Source organism: Eurypyga helias, unplaced genomic scaffold (assembly GCF_000690775.1).
Source record: "Eurypyga helias isolate BGI_N326 unplaced genomic scaffold, ASM69077v1 scaffold10982, whole genome shotgun sequence".
NCBI classification, from domain to species: domain Eukaryota; kingdom Metazoa; phylum Chordata; class Aves; order Eurypygiformes; family Eurypygidae; genus Eurypyga; species Eurypyga helias.
In genome coordinates, this window is record NW_010234114.1 from 52,000 (window position 1) to 72,252 (window position 20,253).

At 41.6% G+C, this 20,253-nt stretch overlaps 1 protein-coding gene across 1 annotated transcript in view; it reads right to left on the bottom strand.

The window, feature by feature from the left end:
* The window catches only part of LOC104517330 (guanine nucleotide exchange factor DBS-like), a gene marked incomplete at its 5' end in the record, with an annotated part of 40,995 nt that extends 21,984 nt beyond the window's left edge, over positions 1–19,011 (bottom strand). The window contains 9 exons of the mRNA XM_010161947.1: positions 1,185–1,263; positions 1,667–1,759; positions 2,866–3,087; positions 6,996–7,121; positions 10,767–10,859; positions 11,369–11,461; positions 16,262–16,331; positions 17,651–17,766; positions 18,945–19,011. Coding sequence (XP_010160249.1) covers positions 1,185–1,263; positions 1,667–1,759; positions 2,866–3,087; positions 6,996–7,121; positions 10,767–10,859; positions 11,369–11,461; positions 16,262–16,331; positions 17,651–17,766; positions 18,945–19,011 — 959 coding nt within the window. The remainder of the gene's footprint in view (positions 1–1,184; positions 1,264–1,666; positions 1,760–2,865; positions 3,088–6,995; positions 7,122–10,766; positions 10,860–11,368; positions 11,462–16,261; positions 16,332–17,650; positions 17,767–18,944) is intronic.
* Between the last annotated feature and the right edge of the window lie 1,242 nt (positions 19,012–20,253).

The window sequence follows — 20,253 nt, forward strand, 5'->3', positions numbered from 1 at the left end:
CACAGTGGAATTCAGAATAAAAAGAAGGGATGAAGACAAGAATAATAACAAAAGACCTGAGCAGTAAGCATTGCAAATAGATACATCATTATGAGTTGGATTAAATTTCTGAGGCAAATGTGCATAGTTGTTTCCCTCCACTTAAGGAGGCTGTAAGATCTCACTGGTTTTGTGAAACAGACAATTAAAATAAAGGTGATGTCTAAAGGTAAAGCACAGGCACAGGCTTCCACCTAGGACAAAGTCTGCTTAGGATCTGCAGGCTGTGGGTGGAGAGGCTTTGCTAGCATTGCTTTAAAGAGAGGTCTGTGTATGAGAGAAGCGGAAAGTGACAGGTCAAGGTGAGAAAAAACACCAGGGCCCAGGAAAAATCTGTATTGGACACAGATATGTTTTTTGTCCTAAGAGCCTGACAAATGGCTTTTAGGGCTCTGTACATTCTTCTTCATAAGTAGAATAGTATCTCAGCTTTCCTCACTGTGTGCTTTTACTGCCTGGAATAACCTAACTGAATTTTGTCTGCCTTGGGTTCAATATATTGCATTAAAAAGGGTGTCATTATTTTAGGTACTGATGAAATTTCATTCATTCATGGGTTGAACATGTCACAAATCACCTTCACAGTGGCACATCAGCGAGAGGGAAATGTCATTCTTCATGTTTTACAGGGAGGTCACTAAGATAAAAAGATGGGATAACTGACATTTAAAACAAAAGACAAAAGACTACATGTTAAATAAAAACTCCCAAAAGCCCCGCAAAGCAAAGCAAACAATAGGATGGAGAGGAACAGTTGCTGTGTCTGGTCACGTATGTGGAAGGAGATCTTTTGTGTCAGGTCTTGTGAGGAGGCACAGAGTGAAGATTGGGACCCCATCTCCTCAAAGCTGATGTAAATGGATGTTTCTAGGGTTGCAGCTTGAGCAGGAGAACAGAGGAAAACCATGATCCTCAGACTAACTGGGAATGGAACTTATTATTCATGCCTTTTCTAAAGCTCTAAGAAACTGTCTTTGGGTTTAAATCCCAGCAATGCTTCAACCACCCAACTGATCCTCACATAGATCTGCGCTTAGTGATTTCACTGGCGGTACTGGGCGGCACTGTAACTCATCCCAGCTCTGTGTTGTCACACACAGCTACAGAAGGAAGGCAACAGCACCATATCAGGCTCTTTGTCCTACCTCTACATGCTTCCAGTTGTCCTGTCAGGACTTTGCGAATCTCTGAAATCCAGGTGTTTTTCAGCTCAACAGAAGATGCCTGAGAACACAAGAGGAAAAGGCAAAGCAGATCTGGTTAAAGCACACTGCCAATCACTTGGCTGCCTTGGTTGCTCTCCATTTTCCCAAGGAACTGAATGTTGTGGCCAGCTTTGAACAAAGCAGATGGAGCTCTTCAAGATGGAAAAGTTACCATAACTCCTTGCTTTCCTGTCCAGTGTTCCAACTAATTTTCCACTACTTTGTTTCCTCTTTTACCCAAAATCATGACCGTTTTCACAATGATAAATTGGTAATTTCAGTGCCACCACAACAACGAAGCTTCCAATGGCTATTGTTTCTTGAGTGTACAGGACAGTGAAAGTCACAAAACTGACAACTTTCTTTAAAGCAATTCAATGGAAAGGAAGCATAGGGCCTGGAAAAAGCAGGCTTGTTGTTACCTGGATGATGTAGACCTCTTCTCTGCCATTATACCAGATCTCAAACTTCTTGTTATCCCCTTTTACATTCTCTGTAATGCCCACAGTGCTCATCTGTTTCAAAACAGAAAAGAAGCAGCTGGAATCTGGAAAATGTCAATAGTGTTTCAAATCTTTATCCTCTGAGAAGCGCTTTTAAAAGGCTGCATTCACTTCTGCACCTCGGGGAGTCATTAAAACTGAAATTCAGAACATGTTATTCCTCAACATCTAATTTATCATTTATCTTTCTGATTGTTATAGGGAAATTTTTAAAAAACACATTAAGTGCTCAAAAGTACCACACGATAATGTCTGATTGTGAGTTTATCCCTTTTGCATTTTTTTGCTTGAACTGTGGATCAGTTTTCAACCCTACCCTGGCTCTTGTCCACCTATCTACATTGTCAGTTTCAGGAAATTGGTATTTTCAACTTGCCATCGCTGACCCGTCGATGCGAGACAGTAAGAAGGATGGAACAGGGCTTTGTGAAGTTTAACAACTCATCTGCAAATCTAGACAACACACACACAAAACATATAGTTTCAAGAAAGTTAAAAAAAAAGAGGCGGGCAAAGAGCTAAGGGCCTATCTAGGAAAGACGAACAAGAAACTGAAGAAAATAATTATAGATTTCTCAAATGATAGATTCTTAACTGTGATTTTTGAAGTCCAGCTGCTACTATGCTTACCAGCTTCCCATCTTCTTCCTGTATTACACCCTGTTCATCACCCTTGATTTGAAGATTTAAACAGCTTTATGTCATCATTCCTGCGATCTCCACAGAAAGAAACTTCAAACACTTATATGAATTGGTTCACCCCTTGAACCAGGTCCTGTTAAACTCCTGTCTGGTTACCCTGTCATAAGTTTGCAGTATTACACCTAATGACCCATGTTAATTGTCTGAAGTCATGAGTGTCACACCAGTGTGCTTAAAGGGAAAATATGGCCAGCTGAGAAACTCATCTTAGCAGAAAATGTCCTGCCTCATACCTGGAAATGTCACTCTTGCAGATAAAAGGCCCTTCTACTTCATTATGATTCATCTGTAGATAATGTCACAGAATATATCTGCTCGACTGATGTCAAAAGTAAAACTCGCAATCGAGCTGAACTCATCCCCGTGTTGTGAGAACACCAGACATTTCTCTCCCACACCATTTCCACATTTATTACCTTTAACGAATTTTTAAAGCTGTATGAAGCCGACTTCTCATGGCCATCTGTGTTCTCCTCCCGTTTCTTGCAGAAAAGCAGCATCTTTGTATAGAGGAAGAGGTGTCTCTGCATGGGTTTGAATCTAGCCAAGTCCTTCACCTTGTTGTGCCCCTTCTTGTGGTCAGTCCACACGTTGAAGGAGCCTTGCATCAACAGCTTGCCAAGCTCACTGACATCCCCCTAGCGAAACAGGAAAGGAGAGAGCCTACATCATGTTCAAACTAGGCTAATCCCAGGCACAGTTCTTTCCAGTAGTGGTGGTTAAGCTCCCAGGCAGAGGCGTGTGCCTGTGCATCCCTTGTGTTGGAGACTGGACATGTTACAGCTGGAATCTCCACGTGCCTCCTTGCTAAACCTGTGTGTTTTCTTCATATAACCATCAACCCACTCTTTTCCATGCCCATAATTCCCAGTTTGTCTCCCCCTTCTGTTAGTGTCTAAGGTCTGTCTCAGGATTTCTTTCAGTATGACACACAGGCCGTCCCCTCTGTTGACCTCGGAGGAGGCATCCTCTGACAAGACTCCTGACTCCAAGGCAGTATGAAGGCCCAGTACAGCCCAGATACCCAAGCAAAGGCCTTGGCTCTGCAAGATCTAGGTTCAGTTTCTGCTCGGCTATGAGCTGCTTCTACCCCCGGGCAAAACCCTGAAAGACAGTTAGCTGTCTGAAGACACCGATTGGTGCGTAGAGGTATGGAGGTGCGTAACTCCCTCCCATAGCCTTTCCAATCTTTGTCAATAGTTTCTGGGCTCACCATCTGCAAATTATGCAATGATGCAAAAAAACTATTTTTTCTTTTGTGGCTTTGCCTAAAAATAAAAATATTTTTAAAAACCCCAAACTTACATGTTAGCAATTTCTTAGACAAGAGTTCAGGTCCTCAAGCCTGCATGTGCACAGGTCCAAGCAGCAGAATAGCCTATGCAATTAGGAGCACTTATCAGCTGCCACAAAACCTGCTTTTCTGCTGGCATAATACCCTTCTCTGGAAGCTGTTCTAGGCAAGTATTTCTGTCATGCCTGTGTGGGAAAGACTCCACAAGACGGGGTGCGGTTTCATGAGCTATGGGAGGTGTTTATTTGGCATCACAGCTGAGTACCTGGGACAGGTGGACCGGGAAGAAGAAATGACTGGGTTCATCCTCCTTCACACTTTCACCCCATTTAATAATCACATAACAAACCATCACAGGAATGCTGTCAGCATCAGGCTACGCAGCAGCCATGCTGCACCTTGTCCTGTCTTTCAGCTAACAGAGCGGCAGCAAAGATCTAGTCCTTGGACCTGCTATCTGGCATTTCATGGAAGGCTGGAAAATTCAAAAGCAGAAGCTGAAAAGGAACAGGAATGCTCTGTTGAATTCCTGAGTACAAAACTACTCAGATTTGAAAGTAAGGAATAGGCAAAAGGATGACCTCAACATTTACATGGATAGGAATCTGGATAGATTCCCTCTGCTCAGGAAAATATGTTACTGTCCTTGTGGAAAAGTAACCCCATGCCTTACAGAACAGTTTAATAACAATTTTTTGTAAATCTGCTGTAACTACATACATTTAAACTCGGAAACACAGGGGGAAAGCTACCAGTTGAAACTGGGGAAATAAAATGTAAGCTGTATCCATGAGCTTCCAATACCCATGCTGACTGGTCCAAGCCTGCAATAACAATATCCAGGCTTTAAAGAGCCTTTCTAAAATGAATCTCAGACAATCGGAATTAGCCATAACCAGAATGGTTTCGAGAAGCTTTTCTCCTGACACTTAGAAGGCTGTAAAAGAGTCACTCCAAAACCAAATGGACTCAAACAAACAACAAAAAAACCCATCACACAGGAAAAGTTGTATGTTTCCTGCAAGTACAAATGAAGACTTGGTTGTTTCAAAAGAGAAATGTTGAACAAGACAACAACATTCCAGGTACCACTTTGTGCAGCAGTTGCAGGAAAGCCCAGGAGGAGCCAGCAGGCTGTCACTGCAAACCATGATTCAAAAAGTCACATCAAGCCCAACCACCCTAAGTGCTGGGGACAGTGGCACCGGGACAAAGACACCTGTCCCTAGAAAGCCCATAAAAGAAAGTCTGGAGAAACCTGGAAGCAGCAGAGATGTGACTAGATGTTCATTTATCCCGGTCCAGGAAAAAAATTACACAAAAGTGCTCGAAAAGAAAGCTCGTCTTCTATGACAGAAAAGTGAACACAAACTTTGCCACTGGCTTTAAATAAAGCCAAACAGCTTCCCAAGAGTAGGAAAACTGACTCCTAAGGTGAACCAGGTTTGGTTTTGTTCTCAGGTACAAAGAAATAGTAATAAAACATACCGAATTAAAATTATTTTACCATTCAGCTTTAGAGGTCTCAAGGGTTTAAATACATTTGGGCAAATCCTCATCTGCAGTGAGCCACTTTTAGCTGTTGGCTTATCTCTCTACATTTAAACAAAATGTTTAGCTGATAACACTTTCCTCATCCAATCGCATCAGTATAAAATATCTCATTTTAAAACCAATGTTTTCTTTTGTGTTATCAAAATTAAGATTTCTTCAGTAAAGACTCAAAATCATAGAGCATTTCTGCTCCATCAGAAGGGATATTAGTAAAGAAGTCTCTGAGAACTTTCAATGCCAGAAAGTCTGATGCTGGATTTGACCTTGTATGTTGGAGAAATTAAAAAGTTAATGAACTAGTTCTGCTCAGCCAACAAATCTGAGCATAGTAGGCTTCTCCTACATTGAGAAAATTATAAAACTGAAAATTACATGGAAATCATACCAAAAAGATACTGATAATCTAAACTAAGCCGGAAATCTTCATGCTGTATTATTAACTGAAACGCAAATCTCAGTGCAAAGACATACAGCGCAAGGCACCGCTGGTGCAGCTCGTAGCTGTGCAGAAGGCTGGGGTGACGGGTATGGTTTACCTGCGTTTGTCGGGCTTGGGAGAGCTAAGTTGTGCTTAGGACCTGTGGTGTTTCTCTGATCCACAGGCATGAGAGATAGTCCGCGTGTTTACTCATGTAACAGGGTGCCCACTGCTTCGCATCCAACCCTTACGGCTACTGCCGGATAAGAACTCGCGTTGTCCTTTCAAATCTAACGCACCATCCACAGGAGCATCTCCAGCTGTGTACAGCAGTGGGACTGGGACATACAGCCGAGCAGGCAGTTAAATTCTGTTATAAAATAATGCTGACAGAGGGCATGATTTCCTCAGCTACCAGATGCACAGAGGAGAGAACTACAGAAATTAAAACTCCTGAAGCCACTCCATCCTGCAAATCACGGAATAACTCTTCCCATCCAGACAGAGTCAGTATAGACCCCAGCACTTTCGCGGGAAGTCACATTCTGCACAGAATACTGGCGTCGAGACCAAACCCTGCTACTCTGATCTAACAATTCCTTGAAACTAGCTGCTCAGTATGGTTTTTTCCTTGATGTTTAACCCTGTAACTATTTCAAAATGGTCAACCCCACCACCCCCAGGCCTCTGTTCACCAGGTGTTTTTCCTTTATGCGTCAATCACTCCCACTTCCCACTTGAGGCCTCATTTTATGTAGACAAGACTAGTTCTTGAAAGTCACATGACTTCAATGGAGCTTCAGACGAGAGATAGAGGCATTTGTGGCCTTTGGTTTGTTCTGTGGTTGGTATTTCACACTTCAACGATGAGTTCATTAGTCACTGGGATGGATTCTATTACCCACTTTAAACAGAAGCCAAATTTTCCTTCCTAAGTGTGAAAGATTCACAGATGAGTTGCCCAGCAGTCAGAGAGTTTCAGCAAATTTCTGAAGAAGTTGTGTGCCACACTTGCTACCTCTCACAGACAAATGAGTTCTGGGTGTGATTACACAGGACCGCCACATTTGTCCCACTTCTTCCCCACATTCACACCCCCACCTCCAGAGGAGAGGCATGTTGACATGTCTTTCTGGTCACCACAACATGCCACTCAGTGGCATCCTTCAAAGACGTGGCACAGGCTCCTGCAAGCGTACCAGCCACGGGCACAGCATGATCAGTGATGACAGGATCACTGGATGGGTCAAGGCCAGAGTAACAGCAACAGCAAATAGTACCTCGTAGCCTGTGATTGCTATCTGGTGCATGGAGTCATTGACCGATTTGATGATATCAAGCATCGTGGCCAGGGCTTCTTCCAATTCAGCGGTGCCCTCCGAGTTCTTGCTACACTTCAGCATTTCCTGATTTTAAAACAAAAAAAAGGATATGAAAACTCCCTGAAAAGTTGTTATACCAGAAGCCACCATAAGATAATCCTCCCCGAAATTCACACTGCATAGACAAAGTAGCAGAACTACAGGGCGGGGGCGAGAGCGGGGAAAGAAAAACAAAGAAAATCGAATCAAACAAGCCAAAAAACCCTACACAAAATCCAAGCAAGATATTCACCAGGATTGCCATTGAGGACATACATTTTGACCTTTTGGATATTTTCAAGTTTTATGAGTTCACTTGAGACAGGGCCATTCTGACATATTTACAATGAACTTTTGCATGTCACAGAATTACACCCAGGTTTTTTAAATCCACATCTGCTAGAAAAGTAACTCAATATAATGATTTCAGATGTTAGGGAATTCACCATTTCCCTTTACAATTTGCTCCACAATCTATTTATTACCACTGTTAAAAACAGGAATTAATGTCTAGTCTGAGTTGGGCAGGTTTGACGTTCCTCTCATCAGTTCCTAGCACGCTCTTGTCAGAGACAGAAATTCTGTCTGGGCAGAAGTCACTTCCTGTGGAGATGCTTGTAGACTTACGGTCAAGTCATCTCACAAGTGTCTGCCTTAAATTAAATTACACTTCTGGGTTTTTTTGGGGGTGGGGCAGGAGGAGCAGGGAGGAGAATAGGACAGCTTACTATAAATCTTCCCTATCTCCTCTACCTCTGCACTATCATTTATAGATCTACATTTGTAAATTTGAAAACTTTTTTTGAGAGATGGTATTTCTGAAGAACAATGCTGACCTCTAGCAAAAATCTATTAAACGTTATATTCTGCTTGAAACAGGGGAAGTTATTCCATCTTCCACACCTTGCACAAAGAACAAGAGACAAAGATTTTTGCATATGCCTAAAGCAAAGAAACAAACAAAAACCTTTTCAGGGCTCAATTTCTGTAATAACTTCACATACAGAATTCCTATTCAAAGTGCCAAATATTTAGGGACAACTACTTACATAGCCCAGTACAGCTCCTTGCAAGGATGACCTTTCTTATTTCTATATTTGTCTTTAGCTCGAAAAGTGTTAGTTACAGCTCAGGACTTAATTCTCTTCCTGTAAGCAACAGTTATAACCTATGCAAATCCTGAAAGACACTAAAATCTTAATTTTAAATTAAATCAACTGCCTCACCTCTTGCTCTTCTGCCTATAAAGGAGCCCTGGATCTGATTCAGATGCACAAATTGTTTTTTTTCCCCACTGCATTGTACAGAAAGCAGTTGCTGCCAGTGAGTATTCACCTGAGATCAGAATCTGTCTTTGCTAAAAGCATCTAGAGAAGGAAAGGTTAGCCAATACAAACCCACATATGGTTAGTAGAGTCTTGAGAAGACATGAATCTCAATGCAGCTGGAAGATCCCAAGACTATACCATAGAATTTGAAACCAAAGACAATCAGGATTCCTACCATTAAACAGAAAAGTAAGATAACTGATTACTGTCACGTATAGTGACCTGTGGTTTTGATGCTTGGAATCTGCACCCATAAATCAACCGAAAGAATAAGTTTATTGGTTGTTAATCAGACAATTATTCCAGCGACAGAATTTTATAACTGAATAATCATTTTATTCATCATTATTGACTTGTCCCTGCCCCATATATCTACAGTGGAGCAAAGGAAGTGTTTGGCTGGATGCAATTTTCACTTCAGAAATGCAAGCTGTGAAGAAACAAATTCTTGTAATAGCAGCATCTCACTAGGAACTGTACAGGGAGCTCAGTTTGTTTCCTTACGCTGACTACAATGTCATCAGAAACTATGCTCCAGAAATACACCTAGGAATTAATTACTAACTTAGGTAATCTTTATTATAGTAAGAATCAGACCCCTTCAGCAGGGGTGGCCATTGACATGGTTTTCATTCAGGCATATAATTTTCAACCACATTTTGAAAATCATTTAATCCAAAAGCTGAGGTACTTGTGTTCCTGTAAAACAGGGCTGCAAAAAGATAATTCTCGCGACCTCCAAGCAGCAGCAGTCCCTCCTCAAGTTTTTGGGTGACCAGGACTTAGAAGGTAAATAGGATGCATTCCTATAGTACTTGTTGTGCAATTTGTAGGATGAGGATGGATCCCTGCTCTCTGTGTAGTGGGCACGCTGCTTTATATTAGCTAAACTGATTGAAACCAGAGGGTTGCAATAATTGTGACCCAGAATTTAAAACTACTCTGCTCACCATTCAAGGCACATAGCTTCTTGGGCACTTGTTTGCTACCAATTTTTCTACACTTTCAAATGCTCCTGCTGCCCAGGGAAAAGCGCACCATCTTCACAGACCTCATAGTCCCTGACAAAGTAAATGTGCCAATGTGTTGCTAAGTACAAAACTGGTCTGACCAGCTTCAACCCCAATGACTGCAACCTGTTTTGCCTAAGAATTTTATTCTTTGATCTAATCTTGGTTTTATTTACAGTCATATTTCAAATTAAAAGTAGAACCTTGTTTACTCTTGCTCTTCTGAACACCTTGACATTTTCTCCCTTGTCACAGAATAGTTTCAAGAAACAGAGCCAAGTTTACTTTAGGATTACATTGATATAAGTCTACTGGATCCAATGAAGTTGCATCCTTGTTAATATGTTCATATCCCTGTTCAATATTTGGATTCTATGTTTTGTGTAAAGTCAACAAACAGGTCACAGAAATAGGGCACAAGTAAATAACCAGACAGATCTTCACATGGCTTAGACCAGTACAATCTGACCTGTGCCATGGTAGCTATTAGCAAATAAAATTGCAGCCTAAAATCTTCATTGCAACTTTCACACTAAATTTCATGACAGTACACAACACTACACTAAGTCCAGAGGCTTCAGAACAGCATGTAATTCACCTTCATGTCCTTCACAGAAAGTAATTATTATTTTTAAGAACTGAGGAGAGGAAGACAGAAACATAAGCCACCATCTCCAAAAACGTCATTGGTTTCAGAGCATCTATTTATTTTTGCCCAGTTCAGACCAGAATTTCAAGTATGGACCACCAGTTCCAACCAAATCAAAAGGTACATTCACATATTCATCATCGCAGGGGAAAGTTACAATTTGTTCCTAGCTGGGTCTTTAAAACTGAAGCACCAACAGGGAGTGCTCCTGAAAGGTCTGAGTCACAGCCATGGGAAAACATCAGGTTCAGAGAGCTGAAAGGGTTTTGTTAAACAGGGACAAATGTCAGAGACAACGTTTAAAGCATCAGTTCCTGTTTTCAAACTGTAGGACCACATACTGATCAAATAAAGCCAAATTGAATTTCTGTTTAAAGATAAATAAAACAATAAATAGGACAATAAAATACTTACTACACAAAATAGCTTAATTTATGTATATAGCAGTGTATACATAATAATATAATACTGCTATTGCTTAGTATATAAGCACTGCTAAATAACAGCAGTATTTATTCTGAAACAGAAGTCCTTTCTTTGGCTCTTTGCTACCATTTTACAACTTAGCATTACAAAGTATTTGCTGAAGAAGTGAGAGAGGATTTATTTCCAGGTAGTCCTTCAGAAAATAATGCTGATAGGCAATTCTGTGAGTAAAACAAGCTGTGCATTGGAATTCTTTGCAGTGTTACGGGGAACTTGCCTTTAACAGCAACTGGTACTTGGTGATTCTCTGGACTGGCTTTAAGAGATAAGCATCTAGGGAGAGTTTATGATCCAGTTTACGCTGACACTCCTGTAAGAGACAACAGGGAAAAAAAGTACAGTTCTTTCTTGAAACACAGGCAAGACAAGAAGATCATTATCAGTTGGAAAAGGGGAGATTATATGTCTGTGAATTAACAGAGGGAGAAATTTGTTCCATCTGCAGAGAAGTTTCCAGGTTACTTATGCCACAGTAAAAATATAACTAAACAAGAGCTAATGTTTAGGTTCAGCTTCGTGTCGAAATGTGGCATGCCCTCCTCCTGAGACTGCAATCCTCTGGGGTTGGCAAAGAAGCCAGTACTTCTTCAGTTTGGGCATAGCCTGAAGAGTCACACTCCATTCCAGGAAACCTACCCACTACTCTACCTACCTAGCCTCCTCTAGAGAGCACCTTAACGCGTACTGAGCACCTGCCATCAGTATAGGCAGCGTGCAGAGAAGTCTGAATATTGCTCTAAGTTTTCTAAAGAAAGAAGAGAGACAGAAAGAAAACAAGCTTGGGTTGTCTTGCACTGCTAGTCTGCAGTGAAATTCCACCTGAAAAAAGATGCTGTCTCCGCACTGTCTCCAGAGAGCTTCAGACCTCGGCTTGTTCTGACAGTATTTTTCATATATTTGGAGGTCCTCTTTCTGCAAGAAAAGGAGAGTTTAAGTAAGGCAAGAAAAAAGAATCCACAGAGCACCTGCCTTGAGTCACACTTTTTCTTACCTTCCTACCTAACACATGAAGTAACTAGTACCCAGGGATAATTCTGTATGTAAAAACTAAATGGAAGCCACCATTTTCACTCCTGTAAAGCTAAATACACTTGAAAGTGAGAATTATTTTTCTTTCACTTTTCACACAAAACCAGGCGACTGCAGACTGGAAGCCACATAATCTAATTGCAAAACTGTTATCTTCTGGAGAGAGAAATAGATTATTTGAAAACACAAAAAACCCCATTAGAATTATAAATTTTGTTAACAATACAAGCATAGACTAGTAATTGCTAACAATGCTCACCACTTAGCTGAGGTTCACGTGTTTAACACACTTCAAAAATAGCGTTAACCCTCAACAGTGCAAGGATAAATTAAAAAGTAGCAAGTTTGTCTTCTTGGTGTGGCAGGCCAGGCAGGGGGAAGTACTCTGTCCTATCCAAATTAGGAGTGGGTGGATTCCCTTGGCCTCTATTTACCTTTGACCACACTCCAGGTGCTCTCACTGAAGGCCACAGGGAAAATCTTCAGTGCAAAGAAAGGCAGCCTCTATAAAAGCCCAGAGAGGTATGTCTCAAGCTCCTTAGACTGTAAGGGTGGCTGTAGACAAACTGGGGTCTCTCTGCCAGACTCTTGGCTTACTGACTACGTGTCTGGTTGGCACAGAAACCCTGCAGCCACATGCCCATGGAGCAGTGTCATACACTATTCCTGCGCAGGGCTCGCTGTGGCTGACTGCCTCAGAGTTGCTCAACTTTGCCTGCACCTGTCCTGGTAGACATGACCTCAGTGAATCAAAGACAACACCAAAAATCAAGCTCAGGTATTCCTGGCTCCTGCCTCTGTGCCTTCAGCTCACTATATGCTCTTGGTGCCGGGAAGTCATTTCCTTTTGGATAGAGTGACTAGTAGAAATCAGTATCACTGCTGTCTTCCCCTACAGACCTATACTGGCATCACCCTGATGAATCAGATGTGAAATCAGAGCTATGTGGTCCAACAGCCTACTGCCTTAAGGATTATGCAATGCAAAAAGCCCTGTTGCACCTCAATAGGGCATTAATGGTGCCATTTCAAAATAAGCGCAGTGTTTTCTTCACACAAATAGAACTGTTTGTACATGTTGCCTTGGAGGGGAGTTAGCAGGGGGTAAAACCCACAAAACTGAAAGTAATAAAGTGTAATCGAGCATTACAATTTGCTCCTGGCCCACAGAAACCTATTTGGGCCAGGCAAGAACTCTGACAGCGACAGTCAAGGGCACTATCCAGGTTAAGAGAGAAGTACCACTTTAAAATTAAAGAAATATCAATAATGTGCAATAATCAACAATTTGCCATAGTGGAACTACCCTATGCCCATGCAATCTACTGCTGCCTAAATCAGCAACACCTGCTCAGGCAGATACTTACATCTTTAAAAACAGCTTTAGGTTTTGTAATAGTGCAAGGAATAGGAAATTCCTGATGAAATTAGTAGGATTACACTAGAAATAGTTAATCACCTAATTACTCAGCTCCCAGTCTTTAATGTTCTGCACATCTCTGGTTTCGTATCCAGAGGTTCTGACTTCTTGCTGGCACTTTCACACCGTGCTCCTCTCTCCTGCAATGCTTCTCCTTCCCAAGATGATTTGTGGCCTGAGATCTTCGTGAGCTTTCATACAGAGTGTGTCTCTACAGCATCTGTGCACAGTCCACTCACCCTTGTTGACTGCTGATTTATGAATAAGTTCTGTTTCGGGTTAGAATTTAGCCCTTTGAATTGAATTTACAGGTTTCTGGTCAGCCTCTACAGTCCTTTCACAGATAGCTTCCTTTTCTAAATGCTTCTTTCTCCCTGAATGACCAAATGCCCCAGCTGCTGGCACTTATTAAATTATTCTCTTTTTCCAAGGTTAGTAATATGACTAAGTAAACAGTGGTTACCCACAGTGAGTCACTCTTGCCAGGCACCTCACCTAGCACACATTGGTAAGCAGTCTGACACACCTTTTGTTTTTTCCTGGGCATTCCCCTTGGTTTGGTAAGTTTTCCTTCTTCCCAGCATCATGTTTAGCAGATCAGTCCCACTTGGTACTGATAAAGCACCAGAAGACCCCTCCTGCAAGGCATTCAGCACACATTCCCTCTTTGAGCATATGTGCAGTCCCCACCACACAGGCCTTTAAGCAAGGTCAAGCATCTCAGTGATGATGGTATAATTGCTGCCATGTGGGCAAACTTCAGCTGGCTTAATTGTAATTTAGTTCATGTGGAGATCATGCCCTAATGAGGCCAGGCAGTGGGAAGGACAAGAGGGGCGTTTCTGGCTCATCTTCCACCTGATTCTGCTACTGTGTTGGAGGAGAAAAGCCAGAGAGGAGAAATAGGCTGGGACTCCACAGACTGCTTCTGCCATCACCTGAGAAAAAGGATTCACATCCACGATGAGAGCTGACCAAGCGGCACCGGTTGAGGGGGGAGAGCATATGGAGCCATGGCAAAGGAATTCCTGGCAGGGGATAGAGGGACTTGGGCACCAGGGTGTCCCACTACAGCTCTGAGGACGTTTACAAGCAGCTTTGGAATCAGGGCTGAAAAGTCCTAGTGTGGCCAGGCAGGGTAATAGTCTTCAAGTATGAATCTAAAACTCAGTCTGTTTCTAGTCACAGGCCCACCAGGGTGTTGTGGCAGGGCAGTTATAGCCATAAAAAGAAGGAGAAATGGAGAAGTGAATTTGTGACAATGCCAGTTTCCTCCCAGAACTCAGCATCACCTTGACCAGGAGCCGTTTCAGTTTCTCCCGTGCCAAAGCAAGCACGGTCATAACTCACGGGGCAAGCCAGAAGCCTCGGCTCAGCAGGAAGACGTAAAAAGCTGCCAAAGAGTAGAGAACACAAACACACAACCAGGCTTTTGTTTGTGCCTCCTAAAGGCAGTCCAACAGAAACAACACGTTTCTGGACTTCATGTGGCTTCTTCTAAAAACAGAACATAAGGGCAGGTTCTTGAATCAAAGGTGCTACTGTGTGAGCAGAGACATCTCTGGAGAGAGGCTTGTGCTTTCTTAGCGCGAAATTTGAAACAGGAGGAAAGCAAATGCATGATTTAACCTCTTAGTCAACAGATTTAGTGTTGTTTGACTAGGCCGCAGAAACTGATAAGCAAAGGTGACAGAGGGACTGATTTTCTTCCACTTCACACCCGAATCATAGCTTTAGTGCTGCTGATTTCATACTGGTAAGGAGACTTGGGATCAACAGATGTTTTTACAGAGAGAAATGTGAGCTATAATATTAAAACAAGGAATTTGAACTTTCTGCAGAATTACAGGATCAATTCTGTATCAAGAATTTTTGTTTAGCTCCAAATACAGGGATATTTGCAACATATAGACTATTTTATGCTTCTTGGATTTCAAAGGTCTGCATTCTTCAAAGACTGTTTATCCTACTTTGCATAATGATTTCACCACAATATTTTCCTGCTCAGCATCTGAATCTTAGGATAACAACATCTTCCTCAGTAGTGTCATTTACTCAAGCTCTGGAAGCTGGCTGTTAAACAGAAAATAATTCAGTGGATTTATAATCACCTTTACACTTGTATGATGCTTTTTAGCCTGACCTGTTTGTAAACTGGGGGTATACCCTTTGGAAGTAGCCTGTGTTCATAATTCCCACTGAAAGCTTAGGGATGTGGCAGTGCTCAACACCTCTGACAGCTGGGGTATGCTGTGTGTCATCCAAATCTGCATTTCATACAGCACCTTGTTGAACACAAGAAGATTCAACATGTACCCTGGAAAAGCAGCAAATGCTAACTGTAACGTACAGTGAAAGCAGGAGGTACCTTTGACTACAAAGAAGAGGACAGATTTTCCCATTTCTTATGCAAAAACTAGAGTCTCATTCGAGTTGTTTTGTAAGACTATGAAAATGGTAGTAACCCACCAAACCAGGTTTTGTCTTATTAGTAGAGCCTCTGAACAAGAGCTGTATAAACAAGCACCTTTTGTTATGTTACAGGAAACAACTAACAGTGTTAGCTGGGGGGCAAGGGTTGGGGGAAGTGCCATGACTGGCAGCTCTCAGAGGAGAGAATTGCAGAACTTCGGCACCGAAAGCCACAGGAAGAGAAGATATGCATCTAGCTGACCAAAGCCACCACTGCCTGTTGGCTTTGGGCTTTCTCAGAAACTGAGCTCACTCTACTTTTAAACAAACAGCTAGCCCTCACCACTTCATACGAGCAGGAATAAGAAGCCCACTTGGCTGTTGAATTGTGTGAACAAGTAAAGGAATCAACCTCCCGGATGCTTATGGAGCTGGTGCAAAGAGAGATAAGGCAGGAACCAGAGGTACTGTCTGCACTCGGAGCAATCAGCTGTGATATGTTCTCTGCTTATTTGCAGTAGGGTGGTGTCTGGGGATACACCAGACTGCTGCTATAGACTTATCTGATATGAAAAGCATGGCAAACATTTGGATCACTGATGTTTTTTTAACCAGGGTTTAGAATTCATTGATAAAACACTGGTAACAGATCTATTCCTGTCAATAAACCAGGTAGAGGTTCAGACTACAGAATACACATATGTTAACTGTGGCTTAATTTGAGAATGACTGCTTATGAGAGTTTTCCTCATTCACAAAAACAATCAGAGTGAAAGGGTAGGAGTAAATCTGTAAGCATCATAGGATAAAACCATAGATATTCATACAAACCTGCAAAAGGATTTACTTACTCTTTTCAAAAAGCATCGGGCAAGAAGCTCAGGGTTTTCAATGCAATTTTCTATCTCCTTAAGGAAAATCCTGAGGAGGAGAACAGAAAGCAAACAGTACTATAACATCCCACTCACACTGTGGGCTGGCTTCAGTGTAAATCCAGATTAAAGCTTACATTTTTGTAGGAAGAGGATTCAGTGGGGAAGGTAACAATTCTGACACACAATGAAATATATTATCTATATCTTAGAAAAATGGGAGGTGGTTCACAGCCGATAGTCTGAATCACCAATATTATCATGTTTTCATCTGCTCACAGGCATCTGATACACCTGATTCCTCTGCCTTGTTTCCAATATGTAGCCCAAACTCCTGCTTCCCACTTGGTTACGAGGATTTTTCACAACAGTTAGAAAAGACAGCAAAGCTCTGTCAGATGTAGTTGCTTAATCAGCAAGCCATGAAAATATGGGATGTAGTCCAAAGGCCTCTGCAATGGCAGTCAATGCACTAAGCCTTTGGGGAAAGAAGGACCAGGCTTGCAAAGGGAGGGGAATGTTGTTCTCCAAATGGAAGACACATTCTTTGAAAATAGTACTTAAACTGGAACAGAATTTTCCTACTATGTATCAGCTACACTGGCATCATACGTAAGCTTGCAAAAAACACTGGATTCATTTATTTAATTATTTTGTTCACTGTTCGTTACATCTTATGGGCAATTATTACCCAAAAGAATTCCTAAATTCTCACTTTGGCTACAGCCAGTTTTACTTAATCAAGGCAGGAAAAGCAGGACAGGTACTTACAGAAGTAGTTCTAAGCTTTGTGTTTTTAATTGGGGATCAAAAAGCACTTAATCTTGTTGATAATCAGTATTCTGTAGTTAGGGGCACTAGATCACCTTGTCCCCAGTGCAGACAAGAGTTCTGGAAAGGTTTATGACTGCATGAAGGATAAAATTACTTAAGAAAAGTGCTATCAAATACATCATGTCTTCTGATATGATTACAGGTAGGACATGTGGTAGGACAAATAAGCTGAACACTGAGAAATCTTCCTCACAGTGGAGTTTTGCCAGAGGAAGAGCATCAGGATTTAGTCCTCTGACACCTACCAGTGTACCAAGGGAAGCGGTAAAATACTCACCACGAGGGACATTCAAAGTGGATAATGCCATGGGAAATCACTAGTAAATGCACAAAAGGGTACAATCTTTCACAAAAAAAGATGAAATAGTTTATCTCAGAGGTGTTTGCCATGTATGGGTTTTACAGGACACACACAGAGGCAAAGGGAGGATGACTTTTCCTGTCTGCGTCGGTGTGAGTGTGACACTGCACAGAAAGGGAGTAGAAATGACAGTAACACCCAAGGGCGTAGGACAACCACCAGTTCCCACATGCCTGTTGTGGAATTCATAGATTTCTGGGAGGTTCCCAAAAAGGATTTCCTTCTTGTTCTGGAGTGCAGATGGAATCAGATGCACTAAATTGGGATTGTCCATTTCTGAAGCATACCCCTGCAGAGAAGAGTGCAAAATAAAACCAGGCTGTTTTTACCAGGGAAGAAGTACTGAGACACTGAAAAGCCCCAAAGTCTACGTGCTTTTTGTTCTCAACAGAGCATACAAAGGCTTTTCCTATGCCAGTTTCTTTGTTGCTTCCATGAATTTCTGATGCTTCTGATTTCCCTCAGAGCTTTTACCCCTGATAGCTGTGCAAACACAGGTTTAACCCCAAATGGACAGATTACTAGACTAACAACAAACATGAAATTATGTCCCTATGATTCAAAAGCCATTTTGGTCATGTAGGGATGGAAACTGCTAAGTTTCATAGACACATACCTTTCTGCTACACTGCTTCATTGAAAAACGGTTAGTTTGGATTTATTTGTTGAACTGTGGTATTTGGCTTGATTATTTGTTTTTTTCTTGTAGAAACTGGATTGTGTTTCTTTAATACAAGCTCTGAGAGAACATTCTGCATGCAGATTTTTACAGTCAAGAGTAATATATCAATTTTCAGAGCTGTCAGCTCCCACAGAACAAAACCAATAAAGAAGCAACCACATAGTTGTAAAAAAAAAAACCTACCCAGTCCCTCAAGTCCCACCCAAATATAAACATGATTGAGCCCTCCTCAGCCTGCATCCTCTCACAGGCTAGAGACCTCACACTGCACACACACACACAGTGTGCTGGTATCCTTTGAGTTTCAAAAGCTCAGGAGTTGTATTTGCAGTCCAGGCTGCTCTTAGCTGTGTTGAGACACGACATGGGGCAATAAACAAGAGAGGGGAGAGGTCCTGCCTTTTCCTCAATCATTTTTCAAACCTACATTCACAGAAACTTAGTGTCTGGCCCCATGGAAATCAAGGGTGCTGCTTCTGAAGCCTACTGATACTTTTAAAAGGCACATTATTAACTATTCCTCTGTGCATTACTTTGAGAACCATGCAACTTCATTCGTTCTGTGGGGTGGGATCAGAAAAGGTGCCTCTTCCTTCAAGCCCCGAGGAAAGATGTTCAAAGCATCCTTCTCATTTTTTCACCTCCAAGGCTGAGCTGTCTTGCTAGCAGGAGGCGTGTACTCTAGCCACTGGGTGGGAGGTGAGTGCTCAGCCCATGAAGGTCGTGCACCCCCAGTGAGGACTTAGAGGTTAAGCACCAGAAATCATTACAAAGGAATTTCTTACCTCTATTATACTTTGAAGTTCTTCTACATAAACCCGTTCGGTTTCTATCAGCTCATTGATTATGTGGCTAAAAGAGAAGAAAGGTGGAGAGTTGTAGTGGTTACCAACACTTCAACAAAGCACACCTGAAGCGGTATTCCTTGCATATTCCTGTTTCTGCCTCTGACTACACAAAACCTCCCTGCAAAGGTCGTTTCACCATACTTCAATATTGTGCCTTGTTGACAAGCTTGAAAGTCCTAAACATCCCTTGGACTATATTTTTTTCAGCTCATTTTAAACTTCATCTTGGTGGCTTATGTTATTTTTATACCTACAAATCTGAATAAAATCATTAAAAATGTCCCACAAAGCAAATGAAACAACTTTTCCTCTTCTAATAATAATTAAAAATACTCAAAAAAAGAGGATTATATATCCCAAGGCTGTGTGACATTTCTGTTCTCTTTCACAAAATACACAAAATTGGTGATTTGGCTTCCTTTCTTTAATAGATTGCAAAACCAGGCAACAGGGTAATGTCAGAAATCTGAAAACATGAAAGTAAATTAGAGTAAAATTTTTATGCTATATTTTTGACTTTTCATTTCTAATATTAGTTTAATACTCCTAGGCACCTTGCAGACATGTATCTTGAAGATGCCTAATATATTTCACAAACACATGAAGGTAACCAATTCACTTTTGGACAAATAACTAATTAGATTTTGAAAGAAAATTGCATTTAAACCCTCAACTTCTGTAGGCATCAATTGTCCCATATTCTCAGGAAAACATTCTCTTTAATACTTTAATGAAGAAAGTTTTCAGGGTAGCTCTTCCAGAGGTTTGAGCAGTTTCTCCAAGTAGAAGAGGATTTGTACAGTGTCTTCCTGTACATACAACAGGGTAAGGATGAGATCAATGGTCGCTAGAAAGGAGAAAAATATCTTCTGCTTGGAGAGTCCTCTACCTCAGGAGCTACCTCTCTCTTTACACTTACAATCAGTACCATTAATCCCAGGTTTTCCTCTGAAAGTGTACTCGCCTACTGGCCAGCATAGTGTGTCTCGAGGGCAACCTCCTGAGTAAATGCTACAGGAACCATGGTTTTTGGCAAAAATACAGATTTCTGGTATTTTGGTAAAGAGGCCTCCAAGAGACTGGGGGAGATAGAAATCTGCTCCTCTGCTGCCCAGTGCCAGAAGCTTGAAGCATCTCAAGGCTGCTTGCTAGAGGAAGATGTAAAGACAGGAGAGTGGCTTCTATCACTCCTGCTGGGAAGCTTGCTCTGACTATGTCTGATTGCCTGGTTTTTATAGATCACACA